Here is a 23,912-nt window from a genome sequence, read left to right as displayed (position 1 = left end):
CCACGCGGTTAGCCACTCCGATCCCAGCTGGATGGGACGACCTCGCTTCATCAATAAGTCAAACGACCTCAAGGTCAACGAATGTCCGATCGAGCTGTGAGCTTCGTGGAGCTCACTCATGCACCCTACACTACATGTAATGAACCATGTTATGCTATTATTGTCGGCTGGCTAGCACACGTCTCCATGTAACTTGACCCGGCCGGCTATATATAGGCATGGAAGACGGCAACTTTTCTTCATCCCCGGCCTCATCGCTCTCTCCGAGCTTACTTGCATTGCATATGTATATGCCTCTCTCCTCTAACCAGTCTCTGTAGTCGCGCTCTTGACTGCCCGGATGAATCAATGTTGATGGTTATTAGTTACTCCTCTTCAGGTACCCTAGTATTGGTCACCGGCAGTTTCTCTTTCTTTCTCCACGCACACACTCAGTTTCCGTTTGACGTACACATAAATTAAACGTATAACTTACTATGTGACAAGTTATGCGTATAACTTATACATATTACTTACTGCATGACAAAATTAGATAGCATGCATGCAAAAAGTTAGATTTATTAGTTAGATGAACAAACTTATATATTAGTTAGATGAACAAACTTATATATGTACAACTCAGCATTGATAACTTATATTATAATAACTTGTTTGTATAACTTGGATATATAGCTTGATGAATGACTTAGATGTAAAGTTGGACGGATAAGATATATATTCAAGAATTTAGATGTACAAATTAATATAATAACATATTAGCAGAAATATGAAAAACATGGTGCACAACTTTATTATGCATGTACAAATAGTATATGAATCATATATGATCATGTAAAATAGATAGGTTAATACATAATTAAATAAAAAGGCATAGGAAAAAAGTAGAGACAAAAAAGAATAAAAAATAAAAAACAAGGACGTACCTGCTTCTCGACATAACCAGTGCAGAGTGTGCGTGGAAAACGGAGGACGTAGGTTGGACTGCACGGAAAATAGAGGACACGGGTCGGACTGCGCACGCCGCGGGGTGGAGAGCAAGCGTGGTGAAAAAGTGATTGCTCGTTTGAAAAGGAGTGAACGTTCATCAAAATACAATTAAGATAATAAGTGCCTACACATTTGATGAAAAGATCGACTTATATCACATTTCCATGAATATCCATTTTTATGGTAGGCTATATAATAAAAGGCAAGCACCAACATGTAGATGTGTCTTCTTTATGCCCTTGTGGCCTGAGCACGGTCTAAGTCTTCGTGTGTTGGTCATATCATGCATCCCGTCATGGTGGTACAAGTGAATAGCAGAGCTCATAACTATGTTCCAAATTACTCCCTCTATTCTAAATCATATGACGTTTTGGTTTTTCTGATATATAATTTATATGCTTAGATATAAATTATATCTAGATATATAGTAAAAACAATATGTGATATATCTAAAGAACCAAAATATCTTATAATTTAAAACGCAAAAAAGTACCAGCTTGCGAATAGTTCAGAAGACGTACGGTGGCACAAGCGCACAACCGACAAGATAAATTTCACGTACTATGAACAGTGCTTTGTTTGAGTACATGCTGAAATTTCAAATTGTAGTACAATCAAATTTGCAACAAAATAATCAAGAAACAAAAATGGATTGAAACCCAATAAAAGAATTGAAATAAATAGAGCAAGAAATATGAGGATGCTCAGTTGACCATCGTCGATCGTCAACCGGAGTAGGGCTTGTTAACGTAGCCGCACATCTTTCTGATCTCTCCATTGGCGGCGGTCTTCACCTCGACGCCACCCATCTTCACCATGGCTTTTCCAAACCTGTCCTCCCACTTCTGCTGAAACAAGGCGGCCGCATACACCAGCCCTGCCGTGTCGCCTGACTTGAGGAGTGCGGCGTCCGACGCGAAGAGCACCTTGTGGTTGATGACGTTCCAGTAGTACTGGTTGTCCAGCTGGTCAGGGGTCTTGTAGTCCTGCGCCACCGTGTTGTCGGCGCCGGTTGGCGACGTGCAGTTCGCCTTGAGCTGTGTGGCGAACGCCGGGTTCATGTCGGAGGTGTTGCTGGGCGGGAGGCGGTCCCTGCTGAAGGACGAGCAGTGGGAGCGGCCGATGCTGTGCGCGCCGGAGAGCGCGACCATGTCGACGGTGTCGAGCCCCTTGGCGGCGAACATGGCCTTGAGGCGCGCGACGTCGGCGAACGGCGGGGGAAGGTTGGGGAGGGTCTCGCTGGCGAGCGACACCTTGCCGTCGTATCGCCCCGCGGGCATGGTGAAGTTGATGGCGCCGCCGCTGAGGAAGACGCTGGCGTCGCGGCCGGCCAAGGCGACGATGTCGGCGCAGGACACGACGCCCGGGCATTCCGCCTCCAGCGCTGCCTTGGCCGCGTCGATGACCTCGAAGCCGCGCAGGCTCAGGTTGGGGATGCCGAGCATCTCCGGCTGCGGGTTGGTGTCGTTGTCGGGCTTCAGCAGAACGGAGGCGTCGCAGCCCTGGACGAAGCAGTCGTGGAAGAACAAACGTACGAGGCCGGCTTTGATGCCGACGTCGGCGGCGCGCACGGCGTCCCGCACGATGGCTTCCGCGCGGGGGCACTTGTCGTTGTAGTATCCGACGCTCAGTCCAGACCCAGCGGCAGGTGGTGGTGGGCTAGCAGGTGTGGGAGGAGGAGGATAGGTGGTGGGCGGGCTCGGCGTCGGAGGGTATGCAGTTGGTGGCGGCGGGGCTGGAGATGAATAGGTAGGCGGGCTCGGTGTCGGGCTCGTCGGAGGATAAGCAGGTGGCGTCGACGTCGAGGTAGGAGAAGGAGTAGGATTGCCGCCGCCATAGCCGTAGCCCGCTTGTTGGCACGACACGGAACCGAGCAGCGCGAGCACTAAGGTGCCGAGAACGGCGAGCTTAGCGGCCATCCCTGCACCTGCCTAGCTTAGTGTTCCGCGCTCGAGTGTGTGATAAAATCAGCTCGAGAGATGAATGGGAGAGAGAAAGCTTGGAATGTTGCGATGAAGGGGGGCTGCTGCGTTGCACGTCTATTTATAGCTGCTGCGCGGGGACTAGACTACTGGAGAGCGTGTTCGGAAATCGGAATGTTTTTGGAGCGCACGTCGTAGCGGTGAACACTCAGCAGGAACGACATGGAGAGCACACAGCTAATAAATAAGCTAGACGGCACTGGTTCTCTGCGAGAGAGGAATTGACTTTTCGTGGTTTTGGTCAACAAGAAGACTTGCTAGATTATTTTGAAACCTCAACCAAGACATATATACAGCTAGCTTATTATCCAGTATATACAGCTAGCTATTGCTAGCTTGGGATGTTTGGAGTTCATCAACCCTCTTGCAGTTGGGAATTTTTAGGTTGTTAGTTGTCGGTGCAATACATATATCGTTATTTAGAGCCCTACGCTCTAAATAATATTTAGAGCGCCGTGACGGTGACGTCCTGGGGAGGGCCGCTCTCCTGATGTGCGCCGGTGGGGAGGGTGGAAGGCAGGGGCCGCCGCCGCTACTCCGTGAACGCGGCCACCAGTTTGAGGGGAGGGGCCGCCGCCACCACCGGGTCGAGGCTGGGCCTGTCGCCGACACCGGGTGAAAGGCAGGGGCCGTCGCGGGGCAGAAGGGGCGTCGCCGGTTGCAGGAAGGAGACACCACCGGCGGAAAGGAACATGATGAGGTCACCGACTGCATTTGAGATATAAATAGGTGAGAGAGAATTAACGAGACAAGAGGAGAGAGAGACATTTAATGAGATGCTGGAAAATCGGATTCTTGAAAATCTCACAGTGGCACCATTATTACAGCTACAGGAGGATGTTACTACTTCATTCGGATCTTTTATGGTTGCGGGGATTTCGTTGACTCCGTGTGAATTGTACGGAAAGGCACCCGGCGCCGTTAATATTATTTAGAGCTGCATGCACTTTATTATAGCAATTTTCTCGTTCCGTGATTATAGTAACTGGCATATTGTAGATCCGCCAATTACGTTTTATGATAATTATTTTTAAATGGTTTACTAGAATCTATGCTACCTCTTTTACAATAATCTATTTACTACTTGCAAATTGTTTACTAGAATCTATGCCTTTCTACCCGTACTAGTTACAGTAATTTTTACTAGATTTTTACAGTAATCTTTACTAGATATTTACATAATAATTTACTAGAATCTATGCCTTTCTGCCCCAAGTGTAGTTACGATAATATATTTACTAGATTTTTTTTGCAGAATTATTTACTAGAATGTATACTCCATTCAAATATTAAAATGTACTGCAGTACTATAGTTGAGGTTTGACAAGTTATACATAGACTGCAGAGAACCGAGGCAAATATACATGCAACAAAATACTCGAGCTAGAGGTTACATGGCACACTGATAGGAACATCAACTATATTATGTATTTACATCCAGAATTTGAGTGAAAAAAAGGTGCTCTAAATCATTTAGAACACCCTCCCATGGCTTTGGATCAGATACTAACTAAGCCAACAGTTGGATGTAAATAATGAAATTGAAGTCGCTGGAGAACACTTTGTATTGTGCAGTTGGAGACCGGAGGCTGCAAAACGGGGGTGGGGGTGGGGGTGGGGGGGGGGGCGGGATCAAATTTCAACCTGCATCAGCTGAGTGCACTAAAAAATCCCACCTGACAAACATAATTCCAGGTTACCATAACTTGCACTGATATTTACGAGAAACATGTACTACAAACATTTTATACTAAGAATATTTACGAGAATTTGCACAAGAATATTTACGAGAATTTTCTATTGTATTACCATAACATAAGTACACTTATATTTACGAGAAATGTGTACACCTATAATAATAGTGCGCATGCGCCTGGGTCAGGTGGGACGGATAGTCTATTTGGGCAGGATCAGACACGCACGTTGGGTCTGGCCATAGAATATGGTTATATATATATATATATATATATATATATATATATATATATATATATATATATATATATATATATATATATATATATATATATCGGGAGAGTATATTCAGTAGCCAGCTATAAAATAAGTTATTCCGTAGCCACCTCCATTTACAATAATTTTATATACTAATTTACGATAATGTCAATACATATTTACGATAGTTGGGTTACTATAACACATGGAGATATTTACCATAACGTTGCAGTAAACCACTTAGTATGGAGTTACTGTAATCTCGTAAATTAACATAGTAATTATCGTAACTCAAAGTGACTACAGAATAAGTTATTTTGTAGCCAGCTACAGGGTAGTGTGTGTGTGTATATATATATATATATATATATATATATATATATATATATATATATATATATATATATATATATATATATATATATATATATATATATATATATATCGTCCGGATGACCATGGATACCGATCCATCGGACGGTGCCGCGGACGTAAGCCCCCGCACGTCTACGTGACGGAGGCCCACGCTGCTCCCCCGTTTCTCTTCTGTGCTCGTTTTCCCCACGCCCCGCGCGCCCCTAGCTCACCCCCGCAGCCCACCGCGTCCGCCTTCACACCGCCCCACGTGCGCGACGAGCATGCCCCATCGCTCCCCTGACTACAGTACCCCCATCCGCTCGCCCCCAATGCTTCCGTCCAATATCCCTCCGGCGAGCCACGCGCCCCCGACCACCTGGCTCACCCCCCGGCCGAACAACATAGAAAGCTGGAATAAAATAAGTGCAACAACACAGAAACAACTACTGCAACGTTAGGCTGAAGCAGCTCAAACACCATGAACATATTATTACAACAACACGAAAACAACTACTGCAACATTAGGCTGAAGCAGCTGAAACACCATGAACATATTATTGCAACAAACACGGAACACAACTGCTACAACAATAGGTTAAAGGAGCTGAAATATTTGGAACATATTATTGCAACACTGGTGTCAAGCATATGAAACAACGCTCGAATAAAAAATACTTGCAACAACATGGAACAACTACTGCACCATGAGATTAAAGCAATTGAAACAATTTGGAAGTATTATTGCAACATTTGTGCGAAGCATATGAAAACATCCAGATCAGAACGATTGCAATATCGTTTAGAAACAAGTGAAACATTTTGAAACAGTGCTTTCAACAAACCTTTGAAACAAATGCAACATGGGCAAAACATCCCCTGATATACTTGTGCAACATCCTAACTGCAACATACCTCTGAAGCATCTGAAACAACTGAAATATACAATTGCAACATATAGGGGGGAGAGAGGGCCTGCATGGGGAACACCATGGCCGCTAGATCTGAGGGCATCCGGAGCTCCCTGTGGGGGAGGACGCCGGTTTCGGGGAGGGGCGCTGCCGGAGTGGGGAGGAGGGAGCCGAGGTGGGAGAGGAGGACGCCGGGCTCGGAGAAGGAGACGTCGGTGTGGGGGAAGAAGCCGCCGTGGTGGGGGAGGTCGCCGGTGTTGAGGAGGGAGCCGGGGTGGGGGAGGAGGACGCCGACGTCGAGGAAGGAGGCGTCGGTGTGGGAGAAGGAGCCGCCGTGGTGGGGGAGGAGGACGCCGGAATGGGAGAGGACGCCGTCGCTACCGGCCAGGGAGGGAGCGAGGTGTGTGGAGGACGGGCGGAAGGCGGGGAGGAGCGCCGCCGCCAGCTCACGGCGCTGCGGAGCGCAGTCAAGGGCGTGCGGCGCTCCTGAAACCATGGGGGAGGAGAGGAAGAGGAGAGGAGCAGCGGCAGCAAACGTATGGAGGAACGGTACCTGGTAAATAAACTACAGTGCAAACGAATAAGGCCGTGAGAGACGAGTGGAGGAGAACGCGCGGTGCCATATCAATCCTTATCTTACGCGCATCCAGAAACCGTCGGACGTCAGAGTCGTGACATTTTCGGTGTTAGAACACCAAGACACATCTGATGCGCCTAAACCAACCGGCCCGCCCCCGTCTTACTCCAACCAACCAACCGTCCGACTCCACCCGACCAACTGCAGACGAAACACATCGGTGCCTCCTGCCGCGTCCACCCCCAGGTCGGCGCCGCCCCCAGCCTGCGCCCCAACTGCCGCTGGAGCCTCCAGCCGTCAGCCCGCGAGCGCCTCGCCCACCGGAGGCCGCCGGCCCCGCGCTCCTCGCGGCTCCTCGTCCTACCAGTGCGCCACTCCGAGAGGCTCCGAGTTCCAGGCTCCTCCGATCCGCTGCCTTCAAAGCTCAGGCACGGCCGGAATAGCACAGGCGCGGCCACTACAGCACAGCCTGCAAGACGCCCCATGCGCTTTGAGTCCCTCACGCGAAGTTGCTTTTCTCGTTGATGCAGCGACCGGCGTCAATCTCCTGGTGGTGCCTCCGCCGGCGTCAGGTTTAATCTGGCCTGCCATGGTTTGAACTGCTACAGAAAATTACTCGAATCGAGGAATTACTGAGCAATACTAATAACTGCTAATCGAGTTACGGCGCCTGGAATGCCTCCTGCGAAGCTAGCCACCGGCCATGAGTATGGAGCAACATCAGCCATGGCCCAATCAGCGATGGAAGAAAATGGTGCGACCGTTCGAGCCTTCGAGGTCAGTGAGTCTACGTGTGAGAAGCATCAGCTTTGAAATCGGTCTATGGCTTGGATGTACTCGCAACTGTTGTCTTGTTTATTATTGTAAACTAGGATTTCAGGGGAGCTAGCATACACTGGACGCAAAAAAAAAGAGAAAAAATGAGGAATACTGGCATGGAATCATGTGGAATACTGAAGCTAACTACCGAACTCGTGCTCGCATGAATGGTTGTTGCCGGCGTCCAGTTCAGATCTCGCATGAATGGCTGTGCTCACATATACTGAGATACTGAATACTGTGAAATGTTGAAAACTATGGCAAGATACTGACAAAATACTGACGAAATGTGTCATTACGGTGTCCACCGGTGACATCACGGAAGATACTGACAAAATACTAACAAGATACTTACAACTACTAGAGTCACGATACTGACAAAATACTTGAAGATACTGACGACTACTTAAAAGTACTAGCAATTCTTGAAGTTATAGTATCAGTTGTACCAAGCTACTGATAAAATACTTAAAGATACTGACTAAATACTTGAGGATAGGCATTAGCAACTATTGAAGTTATAGTATCGGCTATATCAAGTTACTAACAAAATAATTGACGAGACTGACAAAATACATGAAGATACTGACAACTACTTAGAGGTACTAGCAACTACTGAAGTTATAGTACCGGGTGTATGAAGCTATGGAAAAAAACTGACGAGATACTTAAAGATACTGACAAAATACTTGAAGATACTGATAGCTACTTAAAGGTACTAGCAACTACTAAAGTTACAGTACCGGCTGTACCATGGTAGTGACAAAAAAATACTTGAAGATACCGACAAAATACTCGAAGATACTGGTAACAACTTAGAGGTACTAGTAACTACCGAAGTTATAGTACTGGCTCTACCAAGCTACTGATAAAAAAACCGACAACATATTTGAAGATACTTAAACATATAAAATACTGACAAATGAGATCTACTACTGATATGATAGTAGGTACTTAAAAATACTGAACATTGATGAATATTGACGTACATTCAACATGCAACTATTGAATATACTAGTATACTATATTTAGGTCACATTCGTGTATGACTGCATGCGAGTTTCTTTTGGAGTAAATCATATACTTATTGCTTAAATCATATTCGATGGCCAACGGGCCAGCCCGGGCCAAGCACGGCCCGCTGGGGGACGGGCTGGCACGGCACGCCGTGCCTTCCGTGCCGTGCCCTTCCGGGCATCGTGCCAGGCCTTCGGCCCAAGCACGGCCCTACGGGCCGAAATCCGTGCCGTGCCAATCTAGTAAGCACGGCCAAATTCGCGCGTCGTGCCAGCCCACAGCCTAGTGTCATTAAAACACCTCAAACTGATCACAGTCACAATCACAATCACATTTCACAACTCATTCACATTTCAGTATTTCACATTCACAATCACAAGTAATAAACTGATCACAGTCATAAATTCTCAATTCTAAGTTTCTAACAAAAACAACCAAAGAAGACAAGAGAATTAAAATAACTGGGTTGTTTGTGCAATGCTACCTCATTAAAAAGTTTTCTAGGTAAAACTCACCCTTGTGAGAAACTCTAGAAAGAGAAAAAGAGTGCAGCATAACTCTTAATAAGTCTTCCATCATTGTTCAAAGGTCCCAAGTCACACAGTCACAGCCACAGATGACAGATGCAAAATGGAGATAACTGATTAATTACCAGCAACCTGCAACCCTAGATGTACCAGCCCCAGATGAACCAGCCCCAGCCCCAGATGAACTAGCAGTACCGGCAGCCCCATTTGCATCATGGTCGAGGTACAGATTCTTGAAGGAGTCCTCCAGCTCTTGGTTGTCAACACATGTTGTAATCTGCTTTCTCCCAACTCTAATCCTTTATGCATGCCAGCATCTCCACAGTTTCAGGCAACAGGCGACGGCGGCGGCGCTCTTCAATTATCCTTCCTATCAAGCTAAAACATAATTCCGAAGAGACAATAGAAACAGAAACAGACATAATATCTCTAGCCATTATAGATAGGATTGGATAGGTTAGTTTGTGGTCACACCACCATAGAAGTAAATCAAAATCATCCTCATATGCAGTGACATTGTCACTGTCCAGATAAACTGAGAGCTCATTAGCAGTAGCAGATGAAAATAAAGTGGGGGCACAGACAGAGGAAGGACCAACAACAGATCTAGGGCCTCCAAAGATTCTTTCCCATGCCTGTTTTCTCTTACCTGTATGGCTTACAGGCTGTGCAACCCTTTGACTCCTAGCTGCACCAAACTTTCTCTCATATTTATTAAATAACTTGTAAATTTCAGTTTTCACATCAGCATAACATGAAGTATAATCACAACTAGTGCTCTCTTTAAGTAATTCCAGGACTCTAAATAAATCTCTCATCTTAACTCTAGGATTAAGAATGAATGCAAATGAATATAACAGAGGTATATGCTGCTTAGACTGAACCCTAGCAGCTTGATCAATTTTCTGCCTACAAGATTTCTGGTGCCTCTTTAAGTGCCTAGTGCTAGCATTAGATCTAGCAGACAAAGTATGCTTACACATTTTACATGTAGCTTTAGTGCAGATTTTTCTACCATTCACAGTCTCATAGATCTCATCAAAATTAACCCACACAGTAGATTTACGCTTACCAACACCAGGTCCAGAAGAGGTACCAGCACCAGCAACAGATGGAGTTGAGCCATTGGACCAGACCGAGGTCCCAATCGCCGTCGCCCCTTCACCACTGCCGTCATCTAGACTGAACAAGGCAGTAGCATCCTTGGGTGTCGTCGTCATCCTCAGGTGCTAGGCCTGCCGTGATGATATCGTCATTGCCGGTGAGCGACCAGACGATCTCATCATCAGCACCAGCCATGGCCCCCTCGACCGCAGAGGGCTCTCCAGCACCGTTCCTCAACGGTGCGCGGTGCCGCCTTGGTCGCTCTATGCCATAGCTAGAGGACGATGCATCGGCTACCGACCTGCGTAAAGACATGAAGGAGGAGGAAAACAATATATCAGAATAGATCAATCATCATTCATCAATGGAAGAAGAGAAGGGTTAGGGTTAGGGTTAGTGTTAGGGTTAGGGTTAGGGTTAGGGTTAGGGTTAGGGTTGTACCTGTGCAACCGGAGCCCGGTGCCGAAGAAGACGAGGGCCACCCAGAGAAGATGACACACCAGTTAGAAGGACAACGAGCCGTGGAGGAGGGGCAGACGGGGACATGAACTCATATAATCACCGAGATCTAAAGGGAAGATAGGGATAGGGAGAAGGGAGAGGCAGAGAGGGAGCAGGGAGGGGATCAGGTAGGAGGAGTAGGGAGCTGCTCGCCGGCGGCAGGCTGATCGTCGAGGTCACCTCACCGGAGTCGGGGAGGACAGAGCCGAGACCGCGAGAGCGAGGCGAGACGAGAGCGGCGCGACGAGATGAAATGAAATGAGCTAGGGTTCAGGGTGTGAGGGAGAGCCGCCACGGCGTGCGCTTATATATGAGGGGGGAGGTGGGGACGGTGGGCCATGCTAGGCCGCGCTAGGCCTTGGGGAGAGAAGACAACACACCGGTTAGAAAGACGGCGAGCGGCGGAGGAGGAGCCACATCGTCTCTCCTTATGGAAACATATCATCTCTCCTTATTCTTCTCCATGTCCGTCCACCACCAATTTCATTAAAAAATGTCCGCCCACCATGTCAGCTTTGATCTATTAGATGAGCACGTATCGTTTCAAGATTGATTTTCCCTAATGCGAAAAGATTGGAAGTTGAGATAAAAAGTCGGGGAGATATTTTTTTCAATCTTACTAAAAAAATCTAGATTAAATGTGGATTTTGGAAACTCTTGAATACGCTCTAATGGCTGGCTCGTACAATGCCTGTTGCTGGTGAAAAAAATTAGATGGTACACTGTCCAACGATACTCCGTGCATACCCTTTCTGACTGAGGACGCGTGGAGAGGCTGCAGATCGCGTTGCCAAGCGCCTCTCCAAGAGGGCTATTCGCTCGTGTAGCTCGCATGGAGCTTGGCTCCGAGAGACTGACACAAGCGGCGCTTGTTGGCTGTCATCCGCATGACCGCGCATGCTCCCCCTCGTCATCTCGCCGGCACGGAGACGGTGGCATCTATGCCGACGCGGTGCTGTCGTCCTGCAAGGCTGCAACCTCCCCATTGTACGTGGCCCTGCTATCCTTTATGACGCTGTGACTGTGAGGTGTTATTGTGCAGTGTGGGCATCACTGGCTTGTGAAAGATGAGGCAAGGAAGTGATGCCCTCGAGGTGTTCGGCGGAATGGCAGGAGTGGCGTCGCGCAGAAATCAGTTCGGGTGGCCGTGTGATCCCGTCTCGGAAGGCTCCTGTAATTACGGCGCTTCTCCAGCCCGAGAACGATGGCCGCTGCTGTGTTGGGGAATCTAAGCCCGAAGGGATCCGAGTCGATGGGCTGCCGGCGAGCCAAACGCCGACGTCGTGAGTTGGTGACACGCTGACACGCATCACCGGTTGAGGGACAGCAGTATGCACGCACTTAACTTTTTTTCCCAGAACGCACAGGCGGATACTTCCGATTACGGGCAGACGACACGTAAGTACATCGCACACATACAGATGTGCGCGACAAGTTCAGAAGAGAGGACATGGACGTTGCTAAACGACACTACTGTTCTCCACCACTACACGAGACGAGTGGCGTTACAGGCTTACAGCATACTTAGAACATACACACATACATAGAGAGCCCATATAGAGACTTCAGAAGCACCAGCAGGTGACACGAGAGATCCGCGCGCGCGGACTAACGAGCGACGACGCCGGCCGACCGGCAGCGAACAGTCGGTCGAACACCTAGACGACCGGCTAGCTAGACCTTGGTGAAGCGGAGGTAGCCCTTCTTGGAGGGCAGGTCGGCGGTCTCGAACCCCTGCGGGAACATCTTCCTGGCCTCCTCGTCGGAGACGCCAGGCGCGATGACGGCGCACTCCCCGGGCTTCCAGTTGGCGGGCGTGGCGACCTTCCCGCCGTGCTTGGCGGCGGTGAGCAGCGAGTCGACGGCGCGCAGCACCTCGTCCATGTTCCGCCCCGTGGTGGCCGGGTACAGGAAGCTCAGCTTCACGGCCTTGTCGGGCCCGACGACGTGGAGCGCGCGGGACGGCAGGCTCACCCCCTTGGCGTCCTTCTCGTCGGGGTCCACCATGTTGAGCTGCCGGTGTTGTAAACTGTGGATCGACTAGGGTAGATCTAGACGGTTTGCTGTTGAACATGATGAACTAGAACAAGTAGAGAGTGGGAGATAGGGTAGAGATGCTGGTGTTGAACCTGAGCCTTCGGATGAAGTCGCGGTTGAGCTGGCCATCACTGGTTCGTTGATGGAGGCAGCACACGGGCAGCGACGGGTGGAGTAGAGGTTGCACGGACGTCGATGCAGTGCAGACGGGGCGTAGCAGTGGCGACGGCGAGAGTCAGCGGAGCTTCCCATCGCTGGCTGCGCGCCCTCTTAGATCGGTCTAGGGTTTGTCGGTGGGTTTGCGGCTCACGGCGAACCTCGTCCTTTGAGCCGCCGGCCCCCACCTCTTTATATAGCGCAGTGCGACGGGGGGCCCACCAACCATGTAGGGTTGGGCGCCCCCGATCAGGGCGCGTGACCAAGGCCCAATAAGTCGTTGGGCTTATTGGTTAGGAGATCAATCTAACATTCTTCCCCTTGATCTCACTATTACTTTTATCTTTAAACTTTAAACTTCAATCCTTTTATCCTTACTCATTTCTTCACAGATGATGCATAGAGCATGTCTCATCGTCACGGTCAATCACCGATAGATTTAACAGCTACAATGCACATCTCTGATCTGAAATAGTTACTTTAACTTTTGAGCCCTTTATAGTTCAGGAATCATAGGCTTTCCCTTAAACCCATGCCGACTACATGTTCTCTGAACACGTTGGGTGGTAAGCCTTTTGTAAGCGGATCCGCGAGCATCTTTTCGGTACTTATATGCTCAAGACTTATCATTTGATCCCGAACTTTATCCTTCACAACATAATACTTTATGTCAATGTGTTTGGCAGCACCACTTGACCTATTGTTGTGAGCATACTGTACTGCTGGATTATTATCGCAGTATAACTTCAGTGGTCTGTTGATGTCGTCAACCACCTTCAAATCGGGTATGAACTTCTTTAGCCAGTTCACCTGCCCCGTTGCCTCATAACATGCTACAAACTCGGCATACATTGTGGACGATGTAGTGACGGTTTACTTTGAGCTTTTCCATGAAATAGCTCCCCCTGCGAGAGTAAACACATATCCAGACGTGGATTTTCTATTATCTCCCGCATAATCAGAATCTGAATATCCCACTATACGGAGTGAATCCGATCTTCTATATGTCATCATGAGGCCTTTCGTTCCTTGCAAATAACGCAAGACTTTCTTTACCAATTTCCAGTGTTCTATTCCAGGATTGCTCTGGAATCTGCCAAGTAACCCGATAACAAATGCTAAGTCAGGGTGCGTACACACTTGAGCATATTGCAAGCTTCCAACAGCTGAAGCATATGGAACCACTTTCATTTGATCGATCTCATATTGGTTCCTGGGGCATTGAAAATCCCCATATCTGTCGCCCTTGACTATAGAAGCAGGTGAGGGACTACATTTGTGCATACTGAATTTCTTTAAGACTTTTTCTATGTATGTCTTTTGTGACAGTCCTAATACCCCTTTACTTCTATCTCGGTGAATCTCGATCCCTAGAACGAACGAAGCTTCACCAAGATCTTTCATATCAAATTTTGAGGACAAAAACTTCTTTGTCTCTAGTAGTAGACTGACATCACTACTAACAAGTAAGATATCATCCACATATAGGACAAGGAAGATAAACTTCCCATTCTTAAACTTTGCGTAGACACAATTGTCCTCAACATTATCTTTAAACCCAAAATTCTTTATTGTCTGATCAAACTTCAAGTACCACTGTCTTGAAGCTTGTTTTAATCCATAAATAGATTTCTTTAGGCGGTATCCCAAACGTTCTTTTTCTTTCATGACAAAACCTTTCGGTTGTGCCATGTAAACATTTTCCTCTAAGTCTCCGTTGAGAAATGCCGTCTTTACATCCATCTGATGTAATTCCAAATCGTAATGTGCCACTAATGCTATTATGATTCTGAAGGAATCCTTACATGAGATTGGCGGGCGTGGCGACCTTCCCGCCGTGCTTGGCGGCGGTGAGCAGCGAGTCGACGGCGTGCAGCACCTCGTCCATGTTCCGCCCCGTGGTGGCCGGGTACAGGAAGCTCAGCTTCACGGCCTTGTCGGGCCCGACGACGTGGAGCGCGCGGGACGGCAGGCTCACCCCCTTGGCGTCCTTCTCGTCGGGATCCACCATGTTGAGCTGCCGGATGGCGTCCCGACCCGGGTCCGCCAGGATCGGGTACGTCACCTTGTGCTTGCCGCCGCCGTACGCCTCGATGTCCTTGGTCCACTCCCTGTGCGACTCCACGTCGTCGCACGAGATGCCCAGCAGCTTCACGCCACGCTTCTCGAACTCCTTGGCGTACCCCGCCATCGCCGCCATCTCCGTCGTGCACACCGGTGTGAAGTCGGCTGTTGTGTCATGACATGCATCAGTACAGAGATGGACAGAATGTGCGTGCATGCAAGCATATGGCCGAGCGAGCGTATAGTACCGGGGTGGGAGAAGATGATGGCGTAGCCGTCGCCGACGTAGTCGTGGATGCGGATCTTGCCGTGGGTGGAGTCCAGCTCCAGGTTGGGGACGGTGTCGCCGATGGTGAGCCCCGGCATGGTGCCGCCGATCGAAGTGCGCTGCGAGCTTGTACCACTGTGAGTAGCTAGCTAGCTTGTCGATGTTGTTGTCTTACAAGAAGACAGCTGCTGACGACTCCGCGCAATGGAGACCTCAGTGAGAGAAGAAGGAACTGATCGAGCGTGCGCATATATATCTGGCGAGATCGGTGGTGGACGGACAGACCGCGTTGAGAAGTGGCACCCAGGCGCGGTGCATGGGCGCCGCGTAGCTAGCCTCGTGGCACCTGCGTCGGCCTCCGGAGCTCAACTAGTGATGGGCTGTAATGAAGGAGTTCGGCCCATGCAACAATGGGCTCAACTAGTTTTTGGAGCCCAATTCAGTTTTGGGTGGAATCTCTCTTAGACGGGCTCTTTTGAACTCAGATGGGCTGAAACCTCCTCTCTCTCAAAAAAAAGATGCGCTAAAACCAGCTAAGTGGCCCCCCCTTTGTGCAAGCATGTAGGTACAGCCAGCCCACTCGCCAAAACACCATTACTGCTGCCTGCAAATGGTCATCGTCATCGATCATCTCATCTGTGTGGTGTGCATGGGGGCATCCCTGCTGAAAAGGTTTGCACTTTGTAGTTTGTACCCTCCTCTTGATGTTACGTGCAACCAAACGGTCGGCATCAAGTGAATGCCAAGAGCCCTAGACGTTCACTTCACCCAACTATAACAGGTACACTCCGTACTCCACTGAAACGCAACTTTAGCTGACAATGGATAATGGAGTCCACGCAAGCACGACCTTTTTATTCTTCCTTTTTGAACGTGAAACAACCCTTTTTATTCAGCAACGAAACAAAAAAAGGGGCGTCCACAACAGCGATACAGCGTCATGATTCTTATTATCCCAATCCGGAGACCGGAGTCTGAGAGTCATCATCAGACGTCGCAAGTAAGCCACAGCGGCTCGTCGAACTGGCCCAAGGCGTTCTCCCCGGCGGGCGGGCCCAACGCCAGCGACTCCAGCCCGAGCCCGGCGCTGGCGGGCCCCCACGCCGGCGTGCCGTTCTCGTAGGCGTTGCAGGTGAGGCGGCGCAGGCCCGAGCCGTCGAGGCGGCACAAGTACAGGTCCCCGTACGGCTGGAACTGGTTGGGCCCCGAGATGGGCTCCGCCACGACGCTGCCCAGTTGGCCGTGAACAGCAGCCACTGCGAGTCCGGGCTGCACACGTGGTTGATCCGATCCTTGTCCGCCTCCGCGCTGCCCTCGGGCCCGGCCACGTACACGCGGCGCAGCCCGGAGCCGTCGGGCCGCACCAGGTAGATGCTGAACGCGGCCGGGTTCGACGGGTCGTGCCGGTTCGACGAGAACGCGATCAGGCTCCCGTCCGGCGACCAGCTTGGCATCGTGTCGATCCACTCGCCCTCCGTCAGCCGCCGGACGCCTCCGTCCTCGCCGCGCGCCGTGTCGACGACGTACAGGTTCTTGTGCCCCGTCCGGCCCGACCGGAACACCAGCCACCGTCCGCACGGCGACACCGCTGGGAACGCGTCGTTGCCGGCCTCCGGCCGGGTCAGCGGCCGCACCATCGCGCCGATCACCTCCCCGCGGTCGTCGTCCGTGAGGTCAGCCGGGTCCAACTCAACGCGCGCGATCCGGACCGTCGCCTTCGGGGTCTCAAAGATGGGGCCCATGGACGTGAACACCACCCCGGGCTCGGTGGGGCTCCAGGTGGTGTAGAACAGGTTGGGCTCCTTGCTCACCGTCCACCGTCTGGACCCGTCGGAGCGAAGCACCATGACGCCCGGCGTCGTGAAGAAGTCGCCGTTCACGGCGAGGTGCGCCGCATCGGGCGAGGACGGGAACGTGCCGTTCACGCGGAGCATCCGGAGGGACGACAGGGGGCTCCGCACCGGCTGCAGGTGCGGGACCAGGACCCGGAAGTCGAACGCCCAGGGACGGTCGCCTTATGACGCCACGGCTACTGTAACACCTCAGGTGTTTGCCTTCCACATTTGCACTGCATTTCATGAACATGAGCATCATGCATCCATTCGTGAACTTATATCACATGAAACATGATTTCGAAACATTGCAACATGTTGTATGTTTCATGTGTGTTGTCTCTTTTATGAAATGTAAAGTGTGCAACACTTGAGTGCAACATGTGCCACTCACTTAGTGAAACAAGATTAGTTAATACTATGCAACAAGATCATGAAACATGTGAAACATAACTATGAAACATTTGCAATATTTTTTTGTGTTTTTCATTGTTTTAGTACATACCTTGATTGATTCTTGTGTGACCAATGCATGGTGTGGCTAGAAATACTTGTAAGTAACTTAGTTACACATAGAATGTCTTTTGGAACATTGTTCATGTTGGTCACTTTGACTAATTAGGTTTCCAAGTCATGGTTTGACCAAATTTGACCCCTGAACCTTTTGTTTGACTGTTTAAAAAGTGTGGCTTAGGATGTTTGCATGTCTGAGCAACCTAAAGCAAAGATGTAGAGAATTATGTAAGGAACAAAAGTTATTTTATGGCCATCTCATGAAAATGTGCACAACATGTTCAATTTGGGCCCACAAGCCAGAAATCAGGGCTGATTCTTCACTTAAGAATTTTTCTAAGTATTGATTGCAATTACAGTTTGAAGGAGCTAACTTTGGCTCGATTTTACTCTGTATTCGTTGAGAATTAGTCCTTGGCACTTAAATAGAAATTGAAGATGGAAGTACGGGCTACAACTTTCATGTTCATTGTTTCTTCTAATATGTCACGGTTTAGGAGTTAATCGGTGTCAAAGTTCGCCTGTCAGTCGGACTCGATGAACGCTGAAACGCGAGCTTCAGACCGGTCATGGCCGACCGGCAATAGAGACCGGCCGCCGCGTGTCCACCACGCGCTCGGCTCGCCCTGACCGCGCCGCGCGCTGGCCGTCTTGAAATGGGAAACGCACTGCTGCCTGCCTGCTCGCCCGCGCGCTCTGCTCCTCCATCGCCTCCACCGAGCGCAGCAACAGAGAAGCCGCAGCTCCACCATTGCCACCGATCAGCTCCGCCCTCGTCGAGCAAGCTCGCGCCTCGTTGCCCATTCGCCACTGCCTTAGCTCCTCCGCGTATCCACCGTCGCATCGCACCCAAGGTTGCTTGCTAGCCGTGCTCGGTAAGCTTTCCCGCCGCGCACAGCCTCGTCGGAATGTCGCCGCCGCAGCCCGTCACCGTGGCCAACCCATCTCCGACCATCGCGGGTCCTTAGGGGGGTGCACTAGATTCACATTGGGATGGGGAAACTCGGCATAGCCCGAGATTGTGCTAATCCGGTCGCCATCGCCGTTGAGCCGAACCACCGGAGCTCCGCCGAGCAGCCGTGCGCCATGGTTGCCCTACCTCGAGTCTGCTAGAGCTTAGAGTTAGTAGGTCATTTGACGTGGTAGGTCATAGCGAGCACGGAGGTACCCTCCGCATCGCCGGTGAAGTAGCCGCCGGCGAGCTACGCCGTCTTTCGCGCGTCGCAGCCGCCTCCCCTACTTCGCTGTCGTTGACCAGTGGGTCCGGCTGACGGCCGGGTCCCACACGTCAGTGACTGTGTAGTCATAGGGCTAGTTCAAAAATGCAGTTTTGAATGCTGATTTGATATTTTTGTATCTCCTGTTTTGTAAATTCAAATTGGATGGTTCCAATTTTGTTAGACTCACAATTAGGTCTAGTATTTAAGAAAAATATGTCTTGAGCATATTATGTAGAAATTTTAGATGAATTAAATAGGAACTTGAAAAGTGTTTTTGAATGCATGCAAACTTGTTTAAATCATATCTTAAGTTTCTGTGATCCAAAAATTATGAAATTTTGTGGGTAAGCTAGTCTTGTATAGTAGAAGCTCTGGTTAAAATTTGAGAGTCATTGCATGTGTAGTTTTTGAGTTATAGATTTTCTTTTTATCATTGGTAGATACTTGGGTGAATTTTAGTAAATTATTTATGAATCCATTGACCATGAAATTTATTGGAGAGTATCCTAGTACCCTAAGGATGCTAGGAAAAATATGAAATCTGTTGCTTGACCCTTTTCACTAAGGTTTCCTAATTATGTCATTTTAAGCCATTCTGTCTTACCATTTTTGTGTAGGCTGTTGTACTTACTAAAATGGTGTGAAATTTTTATGGTAGTCTACTTAGGGCATGCAGGGTTTACTGTAATTTTTGTAGATTTAATGGTGTAGCTTCATATATGTTTACTATTTCCTCTATTTAATTAAATAAATTAAGAAAGGTATTAAAAGAAATGTTTTGGTGATGAACACCCTACTTTCTGGTGTTCTTGTGATATGTGTGATATATCAGTAAAGTTAGTTTTGTCCAATTAAGTGTTTATATCATAAGTTAATAATTAATTGTTTGCATTATGTCCCTCTGAACAGATCTGGGGACTTTGGAAAGTTCCCCATGATATTTTGGTTTTCTGTGAATGAGATGAATACAAGAGTTGTAGATAAATTAGGTAGCTAGCTCCTGTCAAAATTTGAGGGCATTTGGCCCAGTAATTTAGAAACTACAGCTGTTTAAAGTTAGGTTCCAGTCTTTGCTTATTCTCTGCCTTGTGAGGACAGAGTTCTGTTGATTTATGAGTTCGACCTGGTAAAGGTTTGAATCATGCTCTGAGGTCTGAAAATGTATTGTAGACAATTTTATAATCTTTCTAGATTGTCTTGTTGCATATCATTTGGATTTATAAATCTCCAGTTATGGCTAGTTTACTGCACCGCTACATAGTATTCATTTTGCTAAAATACAATTGCTTGAGTATATGTGGTTGCAATGTTCTCGTTGATTGTTTAGGGGTTAGCCTAACTTGAGAATATGCTTAGGTGCAGGTGCTAGGTCATTAACTGAAGATGAGCAATTATACATTAGGTTGTATAAACTTGGTAAGTAAAGTGATTGAATAGGGCTTAAGTTGGAATATGCAAACTACAGCGAACATGTGCATTCCCCGAGCATCCCTGGCATTCGTTCATGTGCATCCATGATATTTATCTTGCGCATTCATGCAATAGGTGTGCCGGAGGGAGTGACGTTGCTAGAGTTTGAGGGAGCCAACCACGAGGAGGAACCCGAGGTGCAGGAACCCGATGAAGCAGTCGCCGCGGAGGAATTGCCCGAGTGCCCTGACCACCAGCCTTCCTCATTCTTGAAAGGCAAGCCCTGGAGCATATTAAGCCTTCCATGTTTTTACAAATACATTGAGTATCTTTTATTGTTGATGATGCATTAAGTATAGGAATTGGTTGGAACCAATTGCTGTATTATATATACTTCCTTATCCAGACATCGCACTGGAATCCTATTTAAGTTCAGGAACGGGTTAAATGCTTAGCCATGCTTAGTGCGGTAGAAGTCAGGTGATTTCCTATCACCTGCGAGCTTTAGGATGAGGTGGATTACGGTTGGCTATATTTGCTATCGTGGAAAAGAACCATGTGAATAATGAATTAAGACCGGGCGGGGTCTTGTGTAGGTTTGAACATAGTGACTCCGTCTGAGTTGTTTAAGGATCGATACGCTGTACGTCCTCATGTCATGTTGAACGCAGCCTAACACTTAGCTGGCCGGATAAGTCATTCTGACCACGAAGCCTAGTAGCTCGATTCAGGCCGGGAACGCGAGCAGTGGCGGCACTCTGGAGGTAGTAAGGATGTGCGGAGAGCCATTGGCATAAGTCCAAGGCGGGTTAGAGTCCCGAACAACCTTGGCAGAGTGGTTCTCTGAGAATGCCGATCTGTTTGGACCCGCGACTCCTGAATTGTACCAAAGGTGACTTGTTGCGACCCTGACGGGGGAAGCAGGGTTTGTGTTTAGGAATACCCCTCTAGCTGGATAGGAATCGATTCGAATCGTCGTCTCTCCCGGATAGTGAGAACTTGACTGAGCAGCGGCAACATAGATTCAATTAATTTAACGATATTGTTAAATGGATGATGATAAGGTTGCCACAATGAATACCTAATATGGTTATTAATGTTTGCACCCTAATAAAATGATTGCTTAGTACAGGTGCTAATATAGATGACAGGTTAATGGCTAAAAAGTTACTGCTAGTTCAGGTTAAGAGTTGATCATTCTTACTTATGCTTTTCTACAAAAAGAAAGTGTCAGCCAGCTCCACTACATTAAGCTATGCATAATCCTTGGTGTCATTTGTTTGGTTTTCGACGGGTAAGTCTAGCTGAGTATATTCCCGTACTCAGGGTTTATTCCCTCTTGTTGCAGATGACCTTCTATATCAGGGATTCTGCAAGTATTGTCTCCACCCGGCGGGTGATGAAAACTAGATCATGGGCATGATCTCTTTTCTCTTATCTGAATGCTTTTGCGGTCTATGATCAGCAAACCAGTATGTGTATTTGAACTCGGTGTGTGAGTTAAACTATTTGCTTCCGCATGTTTACAAGACTTGTTTTGTAATAACAATGACTCTGTGATGATATAACCTATTTGCGAACGTATGCAAAATGTTGTAACGTACGATATGTTATGTTGAATTACTGTGATCTTAGTTGTATGCAAGTTGGTTTGAAATCCTTCGAGATTTCGGTTGACTACCGGGTTTATATGGGCTCAAGTTCGAGAATTTGATCGTTTCGGCGATTGTTTTTGTACTTGTGCTCTTATAAATTGGTCGGTTCCGTGACAGCTACGAGGTCGCCCGAGGCGGACACGGCGGGGCTCATGTCCACGACGCCACGCGGGGTGAGCCTCTCGGGCTTCCCCTCCTTGCCGTTCACGCCCACACGCGCCGCGTACACGGTGGCCCAGCTCTGGAACGGCTGGTCCGGCTTCTCGTGCGCGGAGACGAAGTACACCCGGCCGCCACGCACCGTGGGGCGGTCATGGAACAGGCTACCCTCCGTGGCTGGGAGCGGCTCCGGGCGCTCGGACCCTGGCCTAGAGAGGAACAGGCTCGCTGCCCCCGTCCGCTCGAACACGAACGCGACCGCGTCGCCGTCATTGTCCGCGAACTGGGCGTTGAAGTTGACGGAGATGTCGTCCGTGTGGTGCCGCTTGTCGAGCTCCACTGCGGAGACACCAGCCTCGGCATCGGTGGACGCGGGCTCAGGGACGACGACGGAGAAGACGTTGAAGCCAAAGTTGGTGACGTCGACGGACACGAAGACGATCGTGCCCGCGGGCTCCATCGTGATTTGGGGCCTTGGGGGAGTGACTGGTGGTGCTGGTGGTTGACGCGATGGACTAATGCTGCTGGAGGGAGCAGGAGCTGTCAGTTGCTATGACTGTGAGCCTCTGGAAGTGTGGAGTATGTGTGAAGCACAGTGCTGTGCCTGCCTAGGTTGGTGCCTTGGTGGTGGGTCCACGTGAGGGGACGCTATCTGCTTGGAATTGATGACATCACAACTGTTTTATTGGAGCTTTTCCACAATAATACTTCAACTGAGAGTGTTAGCAACTACTATGTATTTCACTATACATCTCGCTAAAACTTAACATTTATACCCATAACTATTTGAGAGTACTTGTTATTTTTTACTCAACATGAGACCTGTGATACTTTATAAAAATTACAAGACATTCTTAACTACATTCTAGTGATCTATATCTGGATTGGACTTCTGTCAAAATATCCCGGATACGCAAGCTACGTTAGGGTAAGTTCTTATTTGTATATTCATTAAGCTTCCAACAGTTGAAGCATATGAAACTATGTTCATTTGATCGGTTTCATATCGGTTTCTAAAACACTGAAAGTTCCCAAATCTGTTACCCTCGACTATAGAAGTAGGTGTAGGTTTACTCACATGCATATTTTATTTCTTTAGAATATTTTCTAAGTATGCCTTTGCGATAGTCCTTATACCCCTTTTTATCTATCTCGGTGAATTTCAATTCCTAGAACCAATGAGGCTTCACCAAGATCATTCACATTGAAACTTTAGGACAAAGACTTCTTCTTCTCCAATATCAGATTAACATTACTACTAGTGAGTTGGATGTCATCTATACACAGGATGTGGAAAAAGAATTTTCTATTCTAGAACTTCGCATAAACGCTATTGTCCTTCTCATTTTCTTTAAACCCAAACTTTCTTATCGTTTCATCAACTTCAAATACTACTGTCTAGAGACTTATTTTAACCTATAAATATATTTCTATAGACGGCATCCCACACGTTCTTTTTCTTCTACGACAAAACCTTTGGGTTGTGCCATGTAAACGTTTTCATACAAATCCTCGTTGAGGAATGTCGTCTTTACATCAGTCTGATGTATCTCTAAGTCGTAATGTGCCAATAACACCATTATGATTCTAAAAAAATCCTTGCATGAGATTGGAGAGAAAACTCTCATCGTAATCTATTCATTCTCTTTACGTAAAGCCTTTTGCTACAAGTCATGCTTTATATCTTTCTACATTCCCTTTGAGTCACATTTTATCTTGTAGATCCTTTCACAGCCTATTATTTTGACTCCATTAGAAATTTTTTCTAAGTCATAAACATCGTTGGTATTCATCGAATTCATTTCAACTTCCATAACTTCTTGTCATTCAAACGAGTAAACATTTCTCATGGCTTCTTCAAATAAG

The 23,912-nt window shown here is 48.1% G+C and overlaps 2 protein-coding genes and 1 pseudogene across 2 annotated transcripts; all 3 read right to left on the bottom strand.

The window, feature by feature from the left end:
• Positions 1-1,612: 1,612 nt before the first annotated feature.
• On the bottom strand, positions 1,613-3,240 carry LOC136550464 (peroxidase 2-like). The gene has a single exon (XM_066542046.1). The coding sequence runs from the start codon at positions 2,904-2,906 to the stop codon at positions 1,713-1,715; it is 1,194 nt and encodes a 397-aa protein (XP_066398143.1). The 5' UTR covers positions 2,907-3,240; the 3' UTR covers positions 1,613-1,712.
• Positions 3,241-12,102: 8,862 nt separating this feature from the next.
• On the bottom strand, positions 12,103-15,517 carry LOC136550466 (1-Cys peroxiredoxin PER1). The gene is made up of 3 exons (XM_066542048.1): positions 15,238-15,517; positions 14,904-15,154; positions 12,103-12,721 (listed from the first exon to the last, which is right to left on the bottom strand). Exons 1-3 carry the CDS (start codon positions 15,353-15,355, stop codon positions 12,407-12,409), a joined length of 684 nt encoding a protein of 227 aa, XP_066398145.1. The 5' UTR covers positions 15,356-15,517; the 3' UTR covers positions 12,103-12,406.
• Positions 15,518-16,123: 606 nt separating this feature from the next.
• On the bottom strand, positions 16,124-22,506 carry LOC136549168 (uncharacterized; annotated as a pseudogene).
• Positions 22,507-23,912: the final 1,406 nt, after the last annotated feature.

This window comes from Miscanthus floridulus, chromosome 4 (genome assembly GCF_019320115.1).
Source record: "Miscanthus floridulus cultivar M001 chromosome 4, ASM1932011v1, whole genome shotgun sequence".
Lineage (NCBI taxonomy): Eukaryota > Viridiplantae > Streptophyta > Magnoliopsida > Poales > Poaceae > Miscanthus > Miscanthus floridulus.
Note: the sequence above shows the minus strand (reverse complement) of the source record. Positions and strands in the feature narration are given on the sequence as shown.